Genomic DNA, 21,383 nt, shown 5'->3' on the forward strand with positions numbered 1-21,383 from the left:
CCTCTGATTGGCCAAGCCTAGCTCCTGCATTCCTGTACCCTAGCTTCAAGGGAGTCTGGAAATCATGAATTTGGTCTTGGCAGCTTTTGTAGAAGGCAAGCTCTGCTGAGGCTTGCGTAGCAAGTAATTTCCCAGGTGTAGGAAAGAGGTTTAGATACCAGACTGCAGAAATGAGAAATGTCCTTGGCAGGTTCACCAGCCTGAGGAGAATGTCTGGGAATCTGCATCTTAATCAGCACCCCAAGGAGATGCTCATGTAGGTGGTCTATGAACTACATAATGCATTTATTGCATTTAATGCATTTATTGCATTTAGTGCTTAAAGAAGTGGGAGTAGGTAGGATCACCCAGGGAGAGGAATGGAGACAGTCTGGGCTCAAGCTCTGGGGAGCTCCAGGTCTGATAGGTTAGGATGGGAAGAATAGTTAATAAGGGAGCTAGAGGAGCTGCCAGGGAGGAAGGAAGGAAATCAAGAGAGTACAGTGCCTCAGAAGCCAGGGGGAGGAATGTTTCGATGAAGGAGCAACGCTCAGCTCTGTCAGATGTCCAGAGGTCAAATAAGAAAACCACAGAGACGTGACTCCTAATGTTGGCAGCTTGGAGGTCATTGGTGACCTTAAGAACCTTAAGTGCTATTTTAAGGTCACCTTAAGTGACCTTAGTGCTGTTTTCCCCTCCACACCGGCCTGGACTAATTTGAGGGGGAGACAGATGAGAAATTTTCCTGAGAAGGGAAGTAGAGACATGGATGCAGACCAGGGACCTGGGCCAAGAGGGTTTTCCAGGCCACACTTAGAACCCGGCTCCGTCTGAGCCCAGCCTCTTCCTACTCCAGGCTGCCTCTGCACAAGGACACAGGGTCCTCCCGGAGTGTCAGCCTCAAGCCCAGTCTCGCAAAGTCTCCTTGCCTCCCCAAATTTGGGCCCAATTTCCTTGCTTGGTATTCAGCTGTTTCTGGCCACCAAGGTGACACAGGCAGGTTTGGGGATAGAAACTGGGGTTTTAGGTCAGAGTAGAAGGGAAATGCTTTCTGCAAAATCAATTTGGTAGTATAGTCCTCAGATATCTTTGCCAGAAGATTCCTTTGATAGGCTCAGAGTATATGCAGCAGTGAAGCCCATAGGGGCACAGTGAGTTCCCCAGACTCTGGGGCAGGGCTTTGGGCCCCCTTTGTCCTGGGAACTTTGGGAGTGGGCCTCACCTTGAAGGTACAGGAGGCTAAGCTGGGAACAGCTGCTAAAGGTTTTCTTTTTTAAAAATTATTTTATTTTTTTGGCTGCACTGCATGGCATGTGAGATCTTAATTCACCAAGTGGGGATCAAACCAGCACCCCTTGGTTTGGAAGCACAGTGTGTTAACCCCTGGACTGCCAGAGAAGTCCCTGCTAAAGGTTTTCTAACTGGGCTTGGTTTTGACTTTGAGCTTTCAAGAACTTTAGATGCTGTTGGCTCCACCCAGACCTACAAATCAGAATCTCCCAGCGGTGAGACTTGGGCAAGGGAACAGTCAGAAGTTCCCCAGGCAACTCTGATGAGCAGTCAGAGTGAAAACTATTATGGTGCTCACTTAAGGTTTGTTACTCGTTAAACACTATTTATTGAACATCTGCTGTGTACGAAGGTAAAATGGTAGTCTCTGAAGGCATAGAGATGGCAAGGTACCCACCTGGGAGGGAGAAGAACTCATTCCCATGGAAGGATGACTGACAGCCCGCAGCATAAAGGGGTGTGGTTGAGATCAAAGGAGAGAGTCCTGTAACTGAAGTCAAGCAGACTTGGGTTTGAATTCTTATGGGTTATGTGACCTCAGGCACATGACTTGAATTGTCTGAACCTCAGTTTCCCTATCTGCAAATCAGGATGATGATAACTGTCTTATGGGGTTTTTTTGAGGGGATTACATATAAGGCCTCTAGCATCTACCTGGCACATAACAGATACTTAATTTTTTTTAATTTTCTTTTACTGAAAACACAAGTATCCCTGCTTATAGAATAGTTAAGTAGATTAGTAGCCACAGAGAAAAGGGGAAGATCATTGCAATAGGGATGAGGTAATTACTGTGAGTAAGCACTAAAATTGTGTAGTTCTGGCACCGGAGCAAAATGAGAAATCTTGTGTACCTTGCGGATGTCCGGGAATGAGTAGCTGAGCCTGATTCTGGATGAGACGGGTTGTCCCCTCAGCTCTGCCCTTTCCTCTTTCCCATCCATTCCTTTCCACATCAAATGTTTGTTGACAGCCGTCTCCATTCTCAGTCCTGGCTGCACATTACAATCCCCTGGGTTGCTTTTAGGTCGTGTTTTTTTTTTTTTTTTAATAGAGATAAAATTCATATGACACAAAATACACCATTTTAATCATTCTAAAATGTACTGTTCAGCAGTCTTTATTCACAGGGTTGTGCAATAATTGCCACTGTCTAATTCTAGAACATTTCCATCAGGCCAAAAAAGAAATACTGTGCTCATTAGAAGTCACTCCCCCCTATGACTCCCTCCAGCCTCTGGCAACTTTCAGTCTCTATGGATTTGCCTATTCCAAACACTTCACGTCAGTGGAATCCTACAGTATATGGACTTTTGTATCTGGCTTCTCTCAGTTAGCTTACTGTTTCAAGGTTCTTCCATACCCACCAGGCAACGTTATAAGCATTTCTCACGTACATATTAACTCTTGTAATCCCCATCAGAGGCACAGAGAGATGAAATAGCCCAGGAAGCAGAATTGCCAAAGCACATACAGGATGTGCATGCAAGATTTGCAGCATACTTACACTAAGAAGCATTCACTGATTATATGGAATTCTAATGTAACTGCGTGTCCTGTATTTATTTTTGATACATTGGGCAACTCTGCTAACAGTAAGTGGCCAAGCTAGTTATTTGGACCTGAGCAGTTCAAAGCACGTGGGAGTGCCTCACCTCTCACTCCCCCGGGGACTCTGACTTAACAGGATATTAAGTCTGAAGTGAGGCTCTGGCTCCCTTATTTTTTTAAGCACTCCAGGTCTTTCCCCTGATAGCCTGGGGTTGTGTCTCAGGCCCTGGAAATGCGGAGATGTCTGCTTTCTTCTTCCATGCCTCTTCTTCCTTGCTGTCATGCAGCCCTCCTTGTGTGCCTGACACTGGGCTGGGTGCTTAAATGCCTGATGGGATTCAGCCTTATGAGCTAAGTGCTATTTTTATCCCGTCGAACAGATAGGGACATGGAGGCTCAGAGAAACTGAGTCACTTGCCCCAGGTCACACAGCTAAGAGAATTAGAACTAGAATTTGGACCTCAGAACAGTGTGATGTCCTGAGTTCTTAACCCCTGTTGCCTTTTCTGTGTTCCCATAGGGCCCTGCTAGTATTCATTTACTCATTCATTCATTCCACGAAGGTTTACTGCTGCTCATGTGCCAGGCCCTGTGCTGGGTGCTGTGGATATGAAAGCAAATGAGCCCATCCCTGCCCTCCCCTTGTAATTAATAGATTTTTAAAAAATTCTGGCGGCTCTGGGTCTTCATTGCAGTGTGCAGGCTTCTCATCACAGAGCAGTCTCTAGAGCGCCTGTTCGGTAGTTGCAGCAAATAGGCACTCTAGTTGTGGCATCCTTAGTAGCTCCAGGCGTGTGGGATCTTAGTTCCCCGACACCAGGATCAAACCCCGGTGCTCCCCGCACCCCAACCATCCCCCACCCACTGCTGGCAAATTCTTATCCTTACCCTTTTAGTGTTTTCAGTGCCGGTAGAGAGTCAGAAGTGGTAAGTAAGGGCCATGATTGCTCTGATAGAAGCCTGTGGTGGGCCTGGGGTGGCATAAAGTCAGTTCTGTTGTGGTGGGGGGCAATGACCTGTAAGCTGAGTGGGGAAGGATGGAGTGTTTGCTAGGCAGCATGGTGAAAGGTCTAGCAGCTGGAAACAGCCAGAGCTGGGGAGGACCGGGAGTTCAGGGGGTTTGCGGTGACCGTCAGGTGGGAGCAGGGGAGGATTCACCCAGGCCCACAAGAGACCCCAGAGGACGGGAGGCATGGGGCCCCTGCTGCCCTGTCCTGGGGACAGGCTGCGTTCTCCTCAGGGTTGGGTGGAATTCAGGGCTCAGAGCCAGAGGTCAGATGGGAATCTACAGCAATCCTCGGGCAGAGTTCTTGCTATCTTAGCTCATCTCTGCCGAGCAGTCTCCCGAGGAAAATCCCAGCCAGGAAACTTGGGGTTTGTGGAGGCCTCGGTGCACACAGAGGGTGCGGCTCCCTTCCTGCAACCCCTCTTCCCCCACCCCCCACCCCAACCCCGCTTCCCATCCCACCACCCTGCAAGGGGCAGCTCGTGAGGCTGAGTTGGCAGGGCTGGCCAGGTGCCCGGGCTGGGGAGACGGCTTCAGGGGCCCGACCGTGGGCGCACACGGCCAGCCACAGTCTCCAGCAGCGCAGGAAGGAAAACAGCGAGAGACTGAGGGACCCTGAAATAATAAATGTCGGAGCTGGCAGGAGGCTTCCATGTTACCGCCCAGCCCCTCGTTCCAGACAAGGAGTCGGCCCAGGGAGGGAAGGAGACTGACTGCTTGAGGTCACAGCGGGGGCCGGGGCAGACCTGGGACTGGCAGCGGAGCCCCTCCTCCGGACCGCCCCAGCCTGTGTGCTCGGGTGCTGGGGATGGGGGCTTATCCAGATGAAAACCATTTGGAGACATTTGCTCCTGCTGGTGGGCCTTCCCAGGTGGCGCTAGTGGTAAAAAAATAAAATAAAAACTCATCTGCCAATGAAGGAGATGTAAGAGACACAGGTTCGATCCCTGGGGCTGGGAAGATCCCCTGGAGGAGGGCATGGCAACCCACTCCAGTGTTCTTCCTGGAGAATCCCATGGACAGAGGAGCCTGGCGAGATACAGTCCATAAGGTTGCAAAGAGTCAGACAAGACCAAAGCTGACTTAGCACGCATGCATGCTCGTGCTGGTGGCCAAGCTTGGGGAAGCCTTACCAAAATGCTTAACTCAGCTCTGAGTCCCGGAGCTTTGACGAGGAAGGGTCATGTCTGCAGGTGGGGAAACTGAGGTACAGATGGAGGGAGGAATTTGCTCAGAGGGATACAGAGGGGCTGATGGCAGAATTAAGCCTAAAATTCAGTGCCCCCCTCCTTTCCCTCAAAATGTTTCTGCATCGCTTCCAAAGATGCCTGACATCCGCCGTTAGAAAACCATGACCTAATTTATTAATATTCTTCACAGCCATCCTTACAGAGCTGAGTGGGGCTCAGAGAGGGGTGCAAGTGAGAGAAGGCTCTGGAGCAGAGGGCACTACTTATATGACTCTGAGCCAGTTGCCTCGCTTCCCCCAGCCTCGGTTTCCTCTTCTGTAAAATGGGGAGTATATTAACTACCTCACAGGAATAAACAAGGAAACAGAAATAAACCAGCATTCTATAAGTGGGGGTGGTGGCTGGATTCATGTAAGTAGATCCTCCCGGGAGCTTGGAGCCCAAGTGTTTCCTGTTGGTGATCTGCTTTGGGCCGGGCTGGGCTGTGCTCTCCCATCACCTAGTCAAGCCTGAGGTTCAAGGTTGCACCCCTTTTCTCCCGCTTGGGCCTGGGTCTGCAGATGTGTCCCTGAGTCAATCTTTCTACCACAATAATTTTTTTTTTGGCTGAGTCGTGCAGCTTGCAAGATCTTAGTTCCCTGACCAGGGGTTGAACCCATGACCTCTGCAGTGGTAGCACGGAGTCCTAACCACTGAACCACAAGGAAGTTCCATCTACCACGAGAACTTATTGGGTCACTCTTCTCTTGTTCAAAACTCTGCAGAACCTCTCCATCACTCGTGGGCTAAAACCTAGAGGTTTGGGTTAAACGCATGTATTCTGAAGCCCGATACCCTGGGCCTGAGTCCAGTCACACCACTTACCAGCTATGTGAGCTGGACAAATGCCATAACTTCCCCGGGCCTCAGGTTCCTCATCTGTAAAAGTTTCTGGGGATGTTGACAGGATTGTGTGAAATAATGCAGAATCTGTCATGTTCTTAGAAGAAGCCTGGCACATGGCAGTGATGTAAAACTATCCCCTGGCTTCTCACTAGGAACATGGGCTCCCAGTGGGTCACGCAAGGTCCCGCTTAGCCTGAGGCCTCACTACTCGCCACTTCCCCACCCAGCCTAGTGGGCGCCTGCCACATAAGTTCCAGGCAGTTCCCCAAATGTGCTGACGCTTCAACCCAGGGACTTTGCCAAGGCGCCTCTCCCCTCTTTTTTTTTTTTTTAATGAAGTAATTGGGCTGTGCCGGTTCTTCCTTGAGGCACAGGGGACCTTCGATCTTCATTGCACCATGTGAGATCTTTAGTTGTAGCCTGTGGGATCTAGTTCCCTGACCAGGGATCAAACCCAGGCCCCCTGCACTCGAAGCACAGCGTCTTAGCCACTGGACCACCAGGAAGTCCCCTCTCCCGTCTTAGAGTGGTCTTCCCGTCCTGCTTTTCTCCACCAGTGTCTCCTCATCTTTCCAAGGCTCTGGTGAAGGCTTCATCCCAGGGTAGGGTGGGCAACTCCTGTGCTCCCCTCCCCCCAGCAGGCATTTCTTCTGCTCCAGCCTCGTCCAGGCCGCCTCAGCCCTTGGCTGAGCACATGATTGTCTACGTTTGGCCTGACATGCTCTCCCCAGCACTTGCACAGTCAGGCAGAGCACAGCTGGACACTCAGTATGTGTGGACAAGCCCCTACTGTATACCGGCGACTCTGTTGGAGACCTTACCCCAGCCCCTGCCTCGGCCCCACTGGGCAGAGAGGGGCAGCCTTCAGATTTGAGGTCCCAGAGTAGATGCTGTTCAGGGAGTAGAACTGAGCTGGGATTGCCTGGAGGTGGGATGCTATTTGAATACTTCCCAGTCCCACCCTTGCCCCTCCTTGCTGGCCACCCATGAAGGGCCCTGTGGGGCTCCCTGCCTTTCTCTGGATCTGCTGGTTGGGCAGGTGGGTGAGCAAAAGCAAACTTAGAGCATGATACGAACAGGACAGCTCACATTTGCAAGGGCTACAAACTTAGCCAGTCTTTATGATCCAAATCCCAATGGAAAGTAGCTGAAGCAGGAGTTACTATCATTCCCATTAAAAAAAAACTATTAATTTATTTAATTGACTGCGTCAGGTCATGCGGGATCTTTCATTGCTTGGACTCTCTAGTTATGGCACACAGGCTCCAGTTTGGGTCCCAGGTCGGTCTCTGCCACTTTCTGGCTGTGAGCTCAGGCAACTTTCTTCACTTCTCTGAGCCCCACTGACATCAGCCAGATGGGAATAAAAGCAATACCTGCCTTATCGGGATGTTGTGAGTCTTAAAGGGTGGATGTCAAATTGCTTTGCAAACTGTAAAGCCCTGTGCAAGTTTTGGATTTATTCTTTTCTTAGTTTGTTTGCATTTCCAGTGAGAGCTGGGGCCAGAAACTTACCTGAGCTTTTGTTTTGCAGTCTGTAAAATGAGGAGATAATGTTAGATTATCTCCCATATTCTGTGATTTCGTCTCACAAGGGACGACATCATGGTCCAAAGCAAAGGTAGAAAATGGTTTTCATCTCCTGTGCCAATTATAGTTTGATAGGTAGAGGCTACCTGAAGAACTGCCTTAACAGAATGATGAAACAAAGCCAGTCAGTGGGGAAAATACTGTGGTGGATTAATCATGGCTCCAGCGGTCATGAGATCCCACAGAAGAGGTGCCTATGCCCTGTATTATAATAGTCCAAAGGAATGAATGTCCAATGGTGAAATTTAATCTGCAGCTCCCAAGGCCTTCGCTTTAGCAGCTCTGCCCCCTGGATTGGGTCGCCATGGTTACCACAGCTGGTTCTGAGAAAGCACAGGCCTGAAGAATGGCTCCTATTGATGAATCCTGACCCAGGAAGGGGACATGCAGAAGGCCCTTCCAAGCAGGGAAGCTGGGCACGGCCCTACTGCTGCCGTCTGCGGTCTTCTGCTGCAGTGAGGGAGAGCACAGTGTGTGTGTGGGGGGTGTGTGTGTGTGTGTGTGTTTATGTCTGGGGTAGGGTGGGGAGCAGCATGGAGCTGTATCACCAACTGGAATTCAGACTTTGTCCAAGCCCAGCCAGGCAAGGCTGCTCGAAGGACTCCGGTTGATTTTCTAAGTTCAGACTTGTCCCCAGTACTCTGAGTTTCGCCTCCCTTTGCCTAGCCTGCCCAGACTCTTGCGTGAACTCTTAGCTTTGAGAGAAATCTAAATGGCCATCCCTGCTGATCCAAAATCTGAACCACACTCTTCTACCACCCGAAGTCCCTGAATACTTCAAGCTCACACCTTCCAGGGTAGCTTATTCTTCCTTAGGAACTTCTTCCTCTGTTTGAGCTGATGTCTGTTTCTGTCTCTCTAACTTCTACCTGTCAGTCCAGGGACTCCTCTTTAGGGCCAACTTCAACCAATCTGTTTTCTCTCTAGTAGGACAGCCCTTGGAGAAGGCAATGGCACCCCACTCCAGTACTCATGCCTGGAAAATTCCATGGATGGAGGAGCCTGGTGGGCTGCAGTCCATGGGGTCGCGAAGAGTCCGACACGACTGAGCGACTTCCCTTTCACTTTTCACTTTCATGCACTGGAGAAGGCAATGGCAACCCACTCCAGTGTTCTTGCCTGGAGAATCCCAGGGACGCGGGAGCCTGGTGGGCTGCGGTCTCTGGGGTCGCACAGGGTCGGACACGACTGAAGCGACGCAGCAGCAGCAGGACAGCCCTTGGAGTATTTGCAGTGGGGATCCAGCCACTGCTTCAACTTCCTTTTCTTTGGATGGGTCTCCCTCTGTCGCTCCCTCCTCCCTTCCTGTGTTGAGGGGATGTTGAGGGGATATGATAAAGATGCTTGAGCTGAGATTCAGGCTCAAAGGCAGATCCAGCTCCAGGATCAAAGGAGCCGTGTCTCTGTGGGGCTGCTTGCTCGTATTGATAGAACATTGGCCCTGGACTTGGCCAGACCTGGGTTTAAATTATGACTCTGCTGCTCTGCAGTGTTATGTGACCCGGACAAACCTGGACATGCTCCTTCCCCTGGCATTTTCATCTACAAAATGCAGATGGTGATGCCTACCTCAAAGGGTGGCAAGAAGAGTGACAAGTGAGAGCCTGGCCCAGAACGCTTCCTCAGGCACTCAGGACGTGTAACACCTTGCACTCTGGCTGCCCAGTGGCAGAGGTTGCACTGTGGTCCCTCGGCACTGTGGTTCCCACATCTTGCTGAGCAGGCTCATGGGTTGAGGGGAAGTATCTTCAATTAGCTCAAGGAAAGTTGAGAAATCCTCAATCAAATTCAGTTTCATTTTGAAATGGATGATATTATTATCAATCAGATAATAGTATTCTAAGCATTTTACCCGTGTATGTTCATTCCATTTCCCCAATAACCCTATGTAGTAAAAACTATTATCATCCTCATTTCATAAATAGGGAAATTGAGGCACAGAGAGGTCACATAGCAAATATCTAAATGGAGCTAGAATTCAAGACCGGGTAGTTTTGGGCCAGCCTCATGATTTTGCCATGATGATTTACTGCATTTCTGAAAGGCAGAATTAAACCAGTGATCCCCAAACTTTAGCATGTGTCTGAATCACCTGGAGGGCTTGTTGAAACACAAATTGCTGGACTCCACCTCCAGATTTTCTGATTCAGCTGAAGAATTTGCATTTCTAACAGGTTCTCTAACAGGTGATGTGATGCTGCTGACCCCACTTTGAGAATCACTGACTTGGGGATTAAATAGACCCCCTTGAGTCCAGAGGCTAATTTTTGTTTTTTCCTAACCTATCCAATCACAGGAATGAGGAAGGAGGGCTGACCTCATACAGAGGCAGAAAACAAACCACAGTAGAAATCATACTCATATTTTCCAACTGCCTCAAGCCTTGGCACATGCTGTTATGTCTGCAGTCTCATCTGAGCCTCACAGTAACTCTGTGAGTGAAGTGGAGAGTGGATTTTTTTCCCCATATGATACGATCTTTCTCCTATTTTAAAGAAGGGGGGATGTGGCTGGGCTAGTGTCACCCAGGGAGACAGTCTCCAGGAGACTGGGGCTAGAATCTCAGCTTGTGACTCATCATACCCTGGTAGCCTTGTTACAGGAGTTCCAGAAATCTCTGTGCCTTTCTCCAAATCCCATCCCATTCCTAGGCTATGATCAGAACTTCCTCCTTAAAAATGGGCTTCCCAGCTGGTAAAGAATCCACCTGCCAATGCAGCAGATGCAAGAAACGTGGGTTCGATCCCTGGGTCGGAAAGATCCCCTAGAATAGGAAATGGCAACCCGCGCCAGTATTCTTGCCTGGGAAATCCCATGGACAGAGGAGCCTGGTGGGCTACACTCCAAGGGGTCACAAAGAGACGTAACTGATCATACACACGCATGACAGAGGTCACCCCTTCCTTTTTTTTTTTCTTTTATTAATTCTTTTTTCTTTATTTCTTAGAGCAGTTAGGCTCACAGCAGAACTGAGTGAAAAGTACAGAGAGTTCCCACATACCCCCGGGCCCTACACGTGCACAGCCTCCCCCCGCTATCATCACCATCCCACGCTAGCATGGAACATTTGTTACAATCGGTGGACCTGCACTCACACACCATCATCACCCAAAGTCCACAGTTTGCGTTAAGGTTCTCTCGGTGGTGAACATTCTGTGGGTTTTGACAGCTGTACAAAGAGATGTGTCCACTATCGTAGCATCAGGCAGAATGGTTTCACTGTGTAAAACTCCTTTGTGCTCTACCCACTCGTCTCTCCCTCCCTCCAACCCCTGGCAACCGCTGACTTTTTACAGTTTCCATAGTTTTGCATCTTCCAGAAAGTCATATACTTGGAATCATATAGTATATAGCCTTTTTAGATGGGCTTCTTTCCTTTTAAGTTTCCTTCATGTCTTCTGTGGCTTGATAGCTTTATTTTTTTTTATGTTTTCTTGACTTTTTATTGTTCTATTTTCAATTTTCTTGACTCATGTGCAAATGTTAGTATTTCTATTTTTTTTCTTTTTTAAAAATTTATTTATTTTAATTGGAGGATAATTACTTTACAATATTGTGATGGTTTTTGCCATGCACCAACATGAAAAAATATGGAACACCTCACAAATTTGCGTGTCTTCCTTGAGCAGGGGCCATGCTAATCTTCTCTGTATTGTTCCAATTTTAGCGCATATGCTGCCGAAGCGAGCACGATAGCTCATTTCTTTTCAGTGCTAAATAATAGTCCACTGTCTTCCAAGTTTTGACAGTGATGAATAAAGTTGCTATAAACATCCACATGCAAGTCTTTAAGTGGAAATAAGTTTCAACTCATTTGAGTAAACACCAAGGAGAGCAGTTGCTGGATCATGAAACTGTGAAACTGTCTTCCAAAGTGGCTGTGCCATTTTGCGTTCCTGCCTGCAATGTGTGGGCGTTCCTGTGGCTCCACTTCCTTGCCAGCATTTGGTGGTGTCAGTGTGTTGGGCTCTGGTCATTCTAATAGGCGTGTAGTCATCCCTTCCTTTTAAAAAATACTTGCTGAAAGCTAACTAATGAAATATCCGTTACATACCATTGGTCAGAACTCTGTCACGTGACCACATTTAGCGGCAAGGTAGGCTGGGAAGTGTAGTCTTTATTGTGACTGGCCAAGTGGCCATTTGAAAAATCAGGGTTCTAATTGCTAAAGGAAGAAAACAGAATGGGTTGAGAGCCAACCAGTAGCATCTGCCCTACTGCAGGGAAGACAGACCCTCTTAAACTAGTTTGATCTGTCAAGGGAATTTGTTGGGTAGATTTGGGGGTATTTCACGGAGGCCCAAGGACAGGAAGTATGGAAGGGCCTCTTGGAGTGAAGGACCTGGAAAGTTGTTGGAAACAGGGCAGCTCTTTTCTTGTGCCTCTCTATGGCAGGGTGGGTCTCATTTGCTTCTTTCTACACATCTACTTTGTTCTTTTCCCTTTGCCCATGGTAGGGAAGGTGTCCCAGCTTAAACACTTCCAGTCAATTAGCTAGCTTTCCAGAAAATGAAAAAGTGAAAGTGAAGTTGCTCAGTCATGTCCGATTCTTTGTGACCCCATGGACTGTAGCCTACCAGGCTCCTCCGTCTGTGGGATTTTCCAGGCAAGAATACTGGAGTGGGTTGCCATTTCCTTCTCCAGGAGATCTTCCTGACCCAGGGATTGAACCCTGGTCTCCCACATTGTAGGCAGACGCTTTACCATCTGAGCCACCAGGGAAGTTCAAGCTTTCCAGAGCGGATTCCAAATTTCTTGGAAAGAGAATCTGATTGGCCTGGCTTGGGCCAGGTGTCCACCTTGGTCCAGTCAGCTATGACAAGGACAAACAAGGCGGCAAGCGCCCACCTATAGAGAGGTTGTCAGAGAATATGTTTCAGGGGATAGGAAGACTCCCCAAAGAGTAGCTAGAGCATGGACATAGACTGCTCAGGTCTGCGTCCCAGGGCTTTGTAAACCATCACTCATTTAGATAAACAGTTACTGAGCACCTTCTGTGTGCTTGGCACACAGATCTGCCTCCTAGGGAGTTTTCTAAATCTCTCTGGAATTTGTTCATATCTTTGTTGTTGTTCAGTCAGTAAGTGGCATCTGACTCTTTGCCACCCTATGGACTGCTAGCATGCCATGCTTCCCTGTCCTTCACTGTCTCCCAGAGTTTGCTGAAATTCATGTCCATTGAGTTGATGATGCTATCTAACCATCTCATCCTCTGCCTCCCCCTTCTCCTTTTGCCTTCAGTCTTTCCCAGCATCAGGGTCTTTTCCAGTGAGTCAGCTCTTTGCGTCAGGTGGCCAAAGTATTGGAGCTTCAGCTTCAGCATCAGTCCTTCCAATGAATATTCAGGGTCAATTTCCCTAGGATTGACTGGTTTGATCTCCTTGCTGTCCAAGAGACTCTCAAGAGTCTTCTCCAGCACTACAGTTTAAAAGCATCAATTGATTGGTGCTCAGCCTTCTTTAGGGGCTTCCTTGTGGCTCAAATGGTAAAGAGTCTGCCTGCAATGCAGGAGACCCAGAGTCGATCCCTGGGTTGGGAAGATCCCCTGGAGAAGGGAATAGCAACCCATTCCAGTATTCCTGTCTGGAGATTCCCATGCACAAAGGAGCCTGGTGGGCTTACAGTCCATGGGGTTGCAGAGAGTTGGACGTGACTGAGCGACTGGTTTTATTTCAGTATTTTCAGCCTTATTGTCCAGCTGTCACATCCGTACATGGCTCCTGGAGAAACCACAGCTTTGACTCTGTTGGCAAAGTGATGTCTCCGCTTTTTAACATGCTGTCTAGGTTTGTCATAGCTTTCCTTCCAAGGAACAAGCATCTTTTAATTTCATGGCTGCAGTTACCATCCTCAGTGATTTTGGAGCCCAGGAAAAGAAAATCTGTCACTGTTTTCACTTTTTCCCCTTCTGCTTGCCATATCTTTAACCTGCACTGTCTTTTGGAGTGAAGTCCCAGTTCCTTACATTAATCAACTCTTATCTTTCCCTTTTCACATTTCAAGGTGGGACTCAAGGACTTTGGTGGTGAACACGTGTCTCCCAGCCTACGTCTTCAGGAAATACAGACCTGTCTGCGTTCTCTCCTCTTGTCTTTGTCTCTGAAGTAGAAGTGTCTTAGTTCTTTAGCTGAGTCAGTTATGGCCTCCTCTCCCAGTCTCCCTTATTCCTCAGCTTGCTTGCTTTCTTCAGCCCTGGGATCTTTCTTCATCTCCTGGTCCCAGATATGAAAGTTATCTCAAGGCCATACTCGGGAAAGAGACTATTAGGTTTATATTACCTGGAGGAAAAGTACCTAGAATTTGATGGGTACTTTCTAGCATCAGAGCGACTGCTGACTGATCATTGAGGATACACTCTGTGCTTCACACCAAAGTGAAAGTCGCTCAGTCGTGTCCGACTCTGTGACTCCATGGACTATACAGTCCAGGAATTCTCCAGGCCAGAATACTGGAGTGGGTAGGCTTTCCCTTCTCCAGGGGATCTTCCCAACCTAGGGATTGAACCCAGGTCTCCCGCACTGCGGGCAGATTCTTTACTGGCTGAGCCACCAGGGAAGCCCAAGAATACTGGAGTGGATAGCCTATCCTTTCTCCAGGGGATCTTCCCAATCCAGGAATCGAACCAGGGTCTCCTGCATTGCAGGCAGATTCTTTACCAACTGAACTATTAGGGAAACCCAAACTAAACCCTTTATGTGCATCCTCTCATACGTACAGTCCTCATAATTGTCCTGAGAGGTAGGCATTATTTCCTGCATTTTACAGACAGCTGATCAGGGAGCTCGGAAAGAATAGGTGCTTGCCCAAAGTCACACAGCATTTGGGCAGTGGAACTGCACTTCAAGACCAGACCCCTCTCTCTCCAGAGGCTACCCACATCCCCAAGGCTTCCAGAACACTCTGTTGCCTCCAAGATCTGCCCCGTGCATGTCCTATGAATTTCGTTTAGAATCTTTGCAGACGTCGTTCCAAATATGTTTGCTAACTCTTGTCACATTGAAGTAACTCTTTGGAGATCACATTTGGATTCCATTATGGTCACTGGAGGAAACGTAGGGGCCTGGGATCAAGATGAGGCCGTCATGTGTGGATGGAGCACTGTCCCAGGGCACCCCCTGAAAGCCCAGCTCAGCCATTGCCCCACTCTTTGACTCTGGGCAAGACTCCCCCCTCTTTAGGCTGTGGTTTCCTCACCTGTGGATCTGTGGGCCCTTTGCAGCCCTAATTCTGTCCTTTCCCACTTGATTCTGCATTTCATGAGGGTTTCATGAGACTGGCAATTTCTCTACCCCACTAAAACAGGAGTGTGTCTGGGAGGTTTCCATCTGGGTTGAGCCCCCAGGAAAATGTGACTCCTGCTTCTCCCCATTACATCTTCTGGTTTCCCTACAGTCTGACTGTTTGTTCTGCAACCCTTAGGATTTGGGGTTGGGTTGCCTGATACCATCCCACCAATTCTGTCCAGAGGGGGCTCAGTGTCCCCTCTACCCTCCTCATCTCCCCCATTCCACTGGTATCCTGGCCTCTTCCTCCTCGTCCTCACATGACTGCTTATTGAGCCTGGGGTGTGGGGAACAAGTGTTCCCCAGCTGAATCTTTCGAGAAGATAGAGATGTCAGGACTTCCCTTGGTAATCGAGTGGTTCAGAATCTGCCTTCCAATGCAGGGGATGTGGGTTCAGTCCCAGGTTGGGGAACTAAGATCCCACATGCTGTGGGACAACCAAACCCACGTGCCACCAACTAGAGAAGCCGGCTTACCACAACTAGAGAGAAGCCGGCGCACTGCAATGAGAGATCCCACGTGATAAGAGATCCCACAAATTGTGATGCAACAAAATTACCCACGTGCCACCGCTAAGACCTAACCCAGCCAAATAAAATAATAAGTAAGAATATAGAGATGTCCACATTCTTTCCTCTGGTGTTTTGCTAAGTGTCATGTATATATTCATCAAATCATTCATTCTCTTAGCAACTCAGTAGTGTCATCCTCATTTTGCAGACCAGGCATTCGAGGCTCAGAGAAGTGAACAGTGTGTCTAGGTTGACACACTAGTTAGTGTCAGAACCGACACTCAAACCCAGCCTGGCATACCCCACGACGCCACGTGCCTTGGCATCACTGCCTTTACTTGTCCCGCAAGTCTTCCTGGAGGGGTGTGACTGGCCGGTGGCTTCCTGTGTGGTCTGGGTGAGGGAGGGTGGTCTGTTTATGTTTGGTGAGGCTGCAGGGGGCCCCTAGGGAGGAAGCTCTGTGTGTGTTTGGAGGGCGGGATCACAGAATCGGGCAGCCCTCCCAGCCGAGCGTCCCTGAACCTCTGTCCACATTTGCTTCCAGATGCTGGAAGGAGATCAGGCCATCTTGCAGAGAATCAAGAAGGCCGTGCGTGCAATCCACAGCTCCGGCCTTGGTGAGTGAGCCTACTGCGAGCAGCCTGGCCAAGGCAGCCCTGTCCCCGGCCCCAGCCCGGACCTAACTCTGCGCCTCCACAGGCCACGTGGAGAACGAGGAGCAGTACCGAGAGGCCGTGGAGTCCTTGGGCAACAGCCACCTGTCCCAGAACAGTCATGAGCTGTCCACCGGCTTCCTGAACTTGGCCGTGTTCACCCGCGAGGTGGCCGCGCTCTTCAAGAACCTGGTGAGACCCTGCGCCTCCCCGTCGGCCTCAGCCCAGGCTCAGGGCAAATCTAATCTGTGGCTTAAAACTCTGACTGGGAAAGGGCTGGTTTCCATCCTTCTTTCAGCTTGTCCTTGACCTCTAGTCCCCCTTGACTTCTGACCCATGACCTGAGGTCCCTTTCCACTTCGGACCTCCCGTTTGCTTTCTTCGTCCTCTCTGACTTCTTGTCGGTGTCTCCCCTCCCCTTTCTCCTTCCCTGCCTTCCTCCTCCTCCTCTGTGGCGAGCACCCGGGAGCAGAGAGGTCTCACAGCGGGGAAGAGCCCACGTGAGGGAGGGCTCTCTGGAGGAGGCCTGAGAGAGGGGAAGGCCAGCTTTGCTTCCTGTCTTTGCACCACCGCCTCTCCTTCACCTGCTTTGTCCTCTGCTTTCCCGAGCACACCTACTTTGCCCTCAAAGCCTAGAACGCGCCTCCTCTCTAAACCTCTCACTCCTGCACGTGGCCCAGTGGCCTCCGGTTCCTTCCTGAGATGGCTTTGTTCCCTAAGTCCGCACCTCGAGGCCACCCCAAGACCCCAGCTCTTCCCGGGCACAAGCACGGCTCTCAGCACTTCACGTGTGTCCACATGCACCCTGGCGCACAGCTCTGTGGGGCTGGTTTTACCATTGTCCCCTCTGCACAGGCTAGGAGACTGGGGTGTGAGGTTAAGTACCTCCCCTGAGGTCACGCAGGTGGATCTGAACTCAGCTTCCGAGCGTAATTAGCCTGTGGGTACTGCCTCCCAGGAAAGCCCCTCTCCCCGCCCCAGGCTCCATAGCTTTAGGGCTGGCTTTCATGGCTGAAGTCCCACCAGGGCCCTCCCTGGCAGGCGAGGACCACATCATCTCTGTAAGGCAAGCTGCTTAGTGATCAAGCACCCAGACCTCGGGCTTAGACTCGGGCCTTGAGTCCCGGCTTTGCTGCTCACGAGGTATATGACTCTGGGCAGGTCACTCAGTCTGCCTGAGCCTCATCTGTAACAGGGGGATGAAAGGGACCTCCATGGTGGTCCAGTGGATAAGACTCTGTGCTCCCATTGCAGAGGGCCAAGTTTCAATCCCTAGTCAGGGATCTAGATCCCACATGCCACAACCAAGACCCGGCAAGCCAAATAATAAATAAATATTTTTAAAAATTAAAATAAAATGGGGATAACCGTGGTCCCCACCTCACAGAGCAGGGATGAGGATTTCTCAAGTTAAGTGCCTGCTCCAGGGAAAGCACTCAGTGCACGTTAGCTAATGCCATCTGTCATCATTTTATCTCTGGGTAGCACTGCCTTGCACCCTGTCCTGCAAGTAGAGGACTTTAACAGTGTTTGGGTTCAACTGAATCAGTAAACAGGGGCCAGTGAACAGGGGCTCCTTTGTCTTTACTCCTCTTCCCCTTGTTTTGGTCAGACTAATGTTTGTTGAGGGTCTACTCGGTGATGGGTGCTGTCCCAGGGGCTGTGACACAGGGAAGAGTCAGGCTCTGTCTTGGAGAGCCATATAGTCCAAGAGATGGAAACTGAGGTGTGAGATGACACCAAGCAAGATCAGCAGTGTGGCACAAACTCAAGGACCCAGCAGCTTGGGTCAGAGGCCTAGAACTGCCATGGCTCAGAAAAGAGGAGATCAGCATAGGCCATGGGAAGAAGTAGTCAGGAAGGCTTCCTGGAGGAGGAGAGACTTAAGCTATATCTTGAAAGGTGGGCTGAAATATCAGATAGGCTGTTTTGAGTTGCCAAATGAGAAATTCAACTCAAACTAGGTTTGTTTGTTTGTTTTAATAAGTCTTTTTCTCTCTTCCAATCTTTTTTACTTCTATTGGTCATGCCACACGACTTGTGGGATCTTAGTTCCCCGACCAGGGATTGAACCTGGGCCCACCTGGCCCTGGCAGTGAAAGCACTGAGTCCTAACCATTGGACCACCAGGGAATTCCTCAGGTTAATCTTTTGTTTTATTTTATTATTATTTTATTTTTGGCTGTGCTGGGTCTTTGTTACTGCACTAGCTTTTCTCTAGTTGCAGAGAGCAGAGGCTACTCTAGTCGCTGTGCCTGGGTGTCTTATTGCAGTGGGTACTCTTGTTGCAGAGCTCTTGAGCTTCAGTACGTGCAGCACCTGGGCTCAGGAGTTGCGGCTCCCAGGCTCTAGAGCACAGGTTTAATAGTTGTGGTACACAGGTTAGTTGCTCCGGGGAATGCCTGATCTTCCTGGATCAGGGGTCTAATTCGTGTTTCCTGCATCGGCAGGCGGATTCTTTACCACTGAGCCACAAGGGAAGCCCCTCGAGGTTGATTTTCAAAAAGAGAATTCACTGACCCCTGTAATGGGAAGATCAGACATGCAGCTGGTTTCAGGCTCCTTCTCTTTCTCTTAGGGTTTCTCTCTGTCCCTGCTCGGGGGGCAGGATGGCCCAGCAGGCCCAGCTTCACACCTTGCAGGAGAAAGACAGTCTTTCTCTCGTGACTTTGGTAGAAAAGTCCCAGAAAGTATCCTGATTGGCTGACTTGGGTCATGTGCCTATTCCTGAGCCAATCACAGTGGCCCCCCATGGAGCACTCTGGTCAGCTCTGACTCCATGTTCACCCCATGTGACCATAGGGAAAGGGTTCTCACATTACAGGGGAGTGGAGAAACAACAGGTGGGCCACACAGGTGGACCTCGGAGAGTCAGAAAGGAGACGTGAGGGTGTCCCTCTGGCCAAGGAGCAGAGAAGGGCTGACCATGGATGCAGTGGAGCGGGCAGTGGAGGGACGAGGCCCATCAGTCGGAGGAAGGCAAGAGCTTTCCAGGGAGGCCGACACGCCACCCCGGTGTACCCTTCCACTTTGTCTTTCTCTCCCCTGCCTCCTTCACCCCAGTGCTGTCCTGGTGATGCTTCCCTGTACCCTGAGCCCTGTGGGGCTGGACAGGCGTTCGCTCAAGGTGGGGTGTGGGGGTCTCTGCTTCTTCCAGGTTCAGAACCTGAACAACATTGTCTCTTTCCCCCTGGACACTCTGTTGAAGGGGCAGCTGAGGGACGGACGACAGGTGAGTTTCCATGTGGGGAGGGGTGCCCAGAGGTGGTGAGATGGAGCGAGAAGTGGGGCAGGCAGGAGACCATAGCGGTGGACAGGGCTGGGCTGAGGATGGAGGCCAAGTGAAGCTGTCATAGTGGGTGTGCTGCTGCTCCTGCTGCTAAGTTGCTTCAGTCGTGTCCGACTCTGTGCGACCCCATAGACGGCAGCCCACCAGGCTCCTCTGTCCCTGGGATTCTCCAGGCAAGAATACTGGAGTGGGTTGCCATTTCCTTTTCCAGTGCATGCATGCATGCTAAGTCGCTTCAGTCGTGTCCAACCCTGTGCAACCCCATGGACAGGAGCCCACCAGGCTCCTCTGTCCAGGGAATTCTCTATGCAAGAGTACTGGAGTGGGGTGCCAGTTCTTTCTCCGTCACAGTGGGTGTGCTGTCCCCATATTATTGACCCCTGGAAAGACAGGAGGGCCCCGGGTCTGGGGTGAGCCTAGGTGAGCCAGGGCCCTTTTGGAAATAGCTCATGGAATCTTACAACAGCCCCATGAGGTGTGTTCTGTAGATGTGGTCATCCCCATTTTGTGGTTGAGAAAATTGAGGCTCGGGGGTTTGATAACCTGCTTACAGTCTAGCCCGGAGAGGGCAATGGCACCCCACTCCAGTATTCTTGCCTGGAAAATCCCATGGATGGAGGAGCCTGGTGGGCTGCAGTCCATGGGGTTGCAGAGTCGGACACGATTGAGCGACTTCCCTTTCACTTTTCACGTTCATGCACTGGAGAAGGAAATGGCAACCCACTCCAGTGTTCTTGCCTGGAGAGTCCCAGGGCCGGGGGAGCCTGGTGGCTGCCGTCTATGGGGTCGCACAGAGTCGGACGCGACTGAGGCGACTCAGCACTGAGCAGTACAGTCACCCCGCTGGTCAGTAGAGGAGCCAGTGTGAGGTCAGGGCTCCTGACCCCCCCATGCTTGCTGCACTCTCTGCACCAGGCAGCCCCTGGCTGGAGGCAAACCGGAGCCCAAAGTGACAGGATAATCTCCCTGGGAAGTCTGCTCCAGAAGGCCCAGGGGAGGAGCCATCACCCCTGGCTAAGCACCAGCCTGGGAACCACCCAAACCAGACCGGCAGCTTTTCCACCTGGCAGACCAAGACACCTTGAATGCCAGGGCTGACTGTTCTGAAGGGTGTGAGCAGCCTGCTGGATGGGGCCCGGGATCAGCCAGGTCTCTCTGGCTTGCTGTGTGGCCTTGGGTAGACTTCTTAGCCTCTCTCTGCATATGTCCCTCAATCCGTACCTTCCTGTTGAAAGGATGAGCTCGAACCAGGCAGGAGAAAACAGTGGGACAAAGTTAGGGGGAGGATTCTGATCTTTATCCTCCCTCTTCTTCCTCATGGTGATCTCCATCTTCTAAGAGAGGGGACTCAGGGCAGACCTCCCCCCAAATAGCCCCAATATCCTAGGCCTGAGCCTGCCAGTTCAGACTGATTACTGGCAACAGTGGGAAGAGGTCAGTTGGCAGGAGGGCCTCCACTCTGAGAAGTGGGGTCAGTGGGGTTTATTTTACGGATGAGGTTTGCAGTCAGGGCTAATGTGAACATGGGCTGGTTGGAGGGTGGCTCTCAGCCTGCAAACCCAGGGTCCCCCTAATTGTAGCAAAGTGTCCTGTTGATTCCAGACCCCAAGACCCTCCTTGGGTGAATTGTTTTGTTTTTTTTTTCTGAACTACAGGATTCCAAAAAGCAGCTGGAGAAGGCATGGAAGGACTACGAAGCCAAAATGTAAGTGACTGTGGCCAGGGTGGTTTGTCTGGGAGAGTGATGCTTCTGTTGCAGCAGGGGGCTGGATGTGGGGAAGAACCCAAGTGCTACCAGGGCGTGTCACCCGGAAGTGCATGGCATCTCGCTCTCCAGAAATGTTTACGAGAGGGGGGTTGTTTATGCCCAGACCTTGAAAGGAGTCTGGGGGCTTGACTACGAGACAACCAAGGAGGAGCTATTGTGAAAGGACCCCAAGATGCTCCTCTCAGAGACCCTTCTGCTTGGTGGTGCCAATGTGGGTAGAGAGACAGAAAGGAGCATCCATTTATCGAACACCTCCAAGTGCCAGACATCCACCCTCACATTCACCCAGCCCTCTGAGGGAGATATTGGTATCCCAGTTATCAAAGGAGGAATTAGAGGTTCAGAGAGGTTAAGTTACTTGCCCAAGGCCACACAGTTAGGCAGAG

General features: G+C 50.4%; 1 protein-coding gene and 1 non-coding gene across 2 annotated transcripts in view; one reads left to right on the forward strand and one right to left on the reverse strand.

Annotated features, from left to right (window-relative positions):
* Positions 1–21,383, forward strand: part of ASAP3 (ArfGAP with SH3 domain, ankyrin repeat and PH domain 3) — a 50,451-nt gene that overhangs the window by 7,845 nt on the left and 21,223 nt on the right. The window contains 4 exon segments of the mRNA XM_055574177.1: positions 15,832–15,904; positions 15,987–16,132; positions 19,098–19,172; positions 20,885–20,934. Coding sequence (XP_055430152.1) covers positions 15,832–15,904; positions 15,987–16,132; positions 19,098–19,172; positions 20,885–20,934 — 344 coding nt within the window.
* Positions 11,076–11,182, reverse strand: LOC129648159 (U6 spliceosomal RNA). Its single transcript, XR_008712740.1, has one exon. It is a non-coding gene; the product is annotated as a U6 spliceosomal RNA (small nuclear RNA).

This window comes from Bubalus kerabau, chromosome 3 (assembly GCF_029407905.1).
Source record: "Bubalus kerabau isolate K-KA32 ecotype Philippines breed swamp buffalo chromosome 3, PCC_UOA_SB_1v2, whole genome shotgun sequence".
In the NCBI taxonomy this organism is placed as follows: Eukaryota; Metazoa; Chordata; class Mammalia; order Artiodactyla; family Bovidae; genus Bubalus; species Bubalus kerabau.